General features: G+C 32.2%; 1 protein-coding gene across 1 annotated transcript; it reads left to right on the forward strand.

Annotated features, from left to right (window-relative positions):
• The first annotated feature begins 305 nt into the window (after positions 1 to 305).
• On the forward strand, positions 306 to 2744 carry LOC115878096 (GPI mannosyltransferase 1). Its single transcript, XM_030894459.1, has 3 exons — positions 306 to 438; positions 506 to 566; positions 615 to 2744. Exon 3 carries the CDS (start codon positions 1145 to 1147, stop codon positions 2519 to 2521), a length of 1377 nt encoding a protein of 458 aa, XP_030750319.1. The 5' UTR covers positions 306 to 438; positions 506 to 566; positions 615 to 1144; the 3' UTR covers positions 2522 to 2744.
• Positions 2745 to 3009: the final 265 nt, after the last annotated feature.

The following is a 3009-nucleotide window of genomic DNA, read 5'->3' on the forward strand; positions in this document are numbered from 1 at the left end:
TCTCAGAACTGCGACTGTCGCCAGCGACACGACAAAAGAACCAATCAGATTTGTACAAAATTCAAACAGCTGTCAATTTTAAATTTAGTACAGCTCCCATTGGTCGTTTGAAGTGTCAATCAGTGTCGCTGTCGACACGACGCAGTTCTGAGAACGGGGCTTAAAGCCCCGTTCTCAGAACTGCGACTGTCGCCAGCGACACTTCAAAAGCACCAATGAGATTTGTACAAAATTCAAACAGCTGTCAATTTTAAATTTAGTACAGCTCCCATTGGTCGTTTGAAGTGTCAATCAGTGTCGCTGTCGACACGACGCAGTTCTGAGAACGGGGCTTTAGAATAAGTCATAAATAAAAGTTATATGGTCATAACCAGGTCATAACCAATGTCATCTGTCATAAAACTGTGGTCATAACCGTCATAACCTTAGGATCCCATTGTAGGTAATGTTGTAATTCTGTTGTAATTAAGTAATCATTATAAAAAAAGAATAAATACCATTTTAGTTAATGCCCGTAAAAGATCCCTGTAAACAGTTTGCTTGTAGAATACAAACGTGTCTGAAAGGTAAAAAATAATATCAGTTATATAATCGACTAACACAACTTCTTATAGAAAACAAATTTCAAGAACCCTCTTGTCAACATGCGATAGAAGAGATGCGTGAATGTTGTAGAAAGTGGAAAGAGAAAAGTTACGTTTGTGGAGGTATTGATACAAGTCGCAAAAATACAGAGAAATGAATCAACAAACCACTATAAAGAAAAAGGGTTTATTCCTTAGTTTATTATATAAATATCCTAGAACAGTTGTTGCTACCATTCTATGTACAAGCCTAACAATTTTTTTCTCCAAACCTGTATACGATATCTTTTCTTCTGAGCCAATCGATCTTAGTGAAATACCACAAAAGTATAAGTCGAAACTTAGCCATAAAGATTAAATATGGATTCTGTATCGAAGGCAAGACAGCGGTTTAGACATTATCCCGTAATATTTGGAAAGTGCGGTAAAGAAGCTAGTTCGTATGCCACTTGTGTTTTAAAGCAGGATAATTTGACTATAAACAATTGTGTACAGGAATTTGAAAGCTTTAAGAATTGTTTGCAAAAAGTTGCTTTAACGCTAAAAACAAGAATTTAGTTATGTTATTGTTAGATCGCTTTATAGATTTAGATGTAATTACCCATTTTATTTTTGCCAGTTTAATTCGAGCTATTTTAATTGTTTACGGAATATGGCACGATAAATATTCAGACGTTCCATACACTGATATAGATTACAAGGTGTTTACTGATGCTTCGAGATACATTATTGATGGAAAATCGCCTTATGATAGACATACTTTCCGTTATTCACCTTTAATTAGCTTCCTCTTAATCCCGAATGTAGTTATTCATGAAATTTTTGGTAAAATATTTTTTTGTATATTTGATCTTGTAGTAGCTTATTTAATCCGATGTTTGGTATATATTAATATTTCACATTGGTTAAAATACTACTCTAAAGATGATGTTAAAATCAATTTACAAAAAGAACAGAACTTATGGGCTCAGAGGGCAATGTTGTTGTGGCTGTATAATCCAATGGTTGTTACCATCTCTACTCGTGGTAATTCTGATTCACTGGCATGTGGTTTAGTTATACTAACTCTATATGTTTTACAAGCAAAACGTAGCTATTTTTGTGCAGGCTTGTTACATGGTTTATCAATACATTTTCGTATATATCCTATCATTTATACTATGTCATTTTTACTGTATCTCAGTAACTTTAGTTATTATCTCGATTGTGACAAAAATGTGGTAGATTTAACGCTTAGACAAAAAAGGGAAACTAGAAAATCTATTCAGAGAATTTCATTTCTTGGTCAGAAATTATTTTTATATTTAATTCCAAATTCACATCAAATAATCTTTGTTCTTGGAATGTTAATGAGCTGGTCAGTTTTAACTCTAACGTTTTATTTCTTTTATGAATTTAGGTTTCTGTATGAATCCATTCTGTATCATTTTGTTAGAACTGACTTTAAACATAACTTTTCATTATATTTTTATGCTCAGTACCTCTCAGCTTGGATGAAATTTGATATTTGGTCTGTTGTTTTTTGGCATGCAATATTAAAAAATTTACCTCCCTTAATAATACTGTTATATCTTTCGGTTTATTTTGGTTTGAACCAATATACTTTAAACTTCACCATACTTTGCCAAACGATAGTTTTCGTTATTTATAACAAAGTTTTAACTTCTCAATATTTTGTTTGGATTATGGGAATTGTGCCGTTATGTATATGGCAATTGAAATTTTCAGTGAAAAGTATTTCGCTGTTGGTTTTAATTTGGATATTAGCACAAGGTACTTGGCTTTTGCCAGCTTACCTTTTAGAATTTGAAGGGAAAAATACTTTTATATACATTTGGGTGCAGAGTATATCATTATTTTGTACTCATGTGATTATATTAGGTCACCTTCTACAAAATTTCATACTGAAAATGCAGATAAATAAAAAGACTCAATAGTATGTAGCAATCACTAAATAATTTCATTTTTTAAATGTTTATTTCAAATTAGTAATGCGGCTGTAACAAGGCTTCGCCATACTTCAAACCGTAGAATAACAGTGTAATAGTCTGATTAAGTAGAAAATGAGTAATTTCTTATCTTTTACATATGAACATATTCTGTATTGTAAATTTGATAAGGCATTCTTAGGGTGCTAAATAAAGTAGATATTATATTTTACATTTTTTTTTATTTGACGTCATTTTCCCGAAATACCGTATGATCGAAAAAACACGGCGTCCAGTTGGCTGGGAAATGACGATCGATGACATTTCCTATATAAAATGACCGCGATCTCCAGTTCATAACCATCACTGACGCCGTTTTTTATTCCATCATACGGTATTATCTCTGGTATTATTGGATCAGTAAAACTACCTACTACTACCTATTACTGGATCAGTAAACTACCTATTACTGGATCAGTAAAACTACCTATATAATT

This window comes from Sitophilus oryzae, unplaced genomic scaffold (genome assembly GCF_002938485.1).
Source record: "Sitophilus oryzae breed Bouriz unplaced genomic scaffold, Soryzae_2.0 scaffold_1500_pilon_pilon, whole genome shotgun sequence".
In the NCBI taxonomy this organism is placed as follows: Eukaryota; Metazoa; Arthropoda; class Insecta; order Coleoptera; family Curculionidae; genus Sitophilus; species Sitophilus oryzae.

What these genes read in the sequence shown, in the direction of transcription:
- LOC115878096 (XM_030894459.1), top strand. Translation starts at nt 1,145, where the DNA reads ATGTTATTGTTAGATCGCTTTATAGATTTAGATGTAATTACCCATTTT.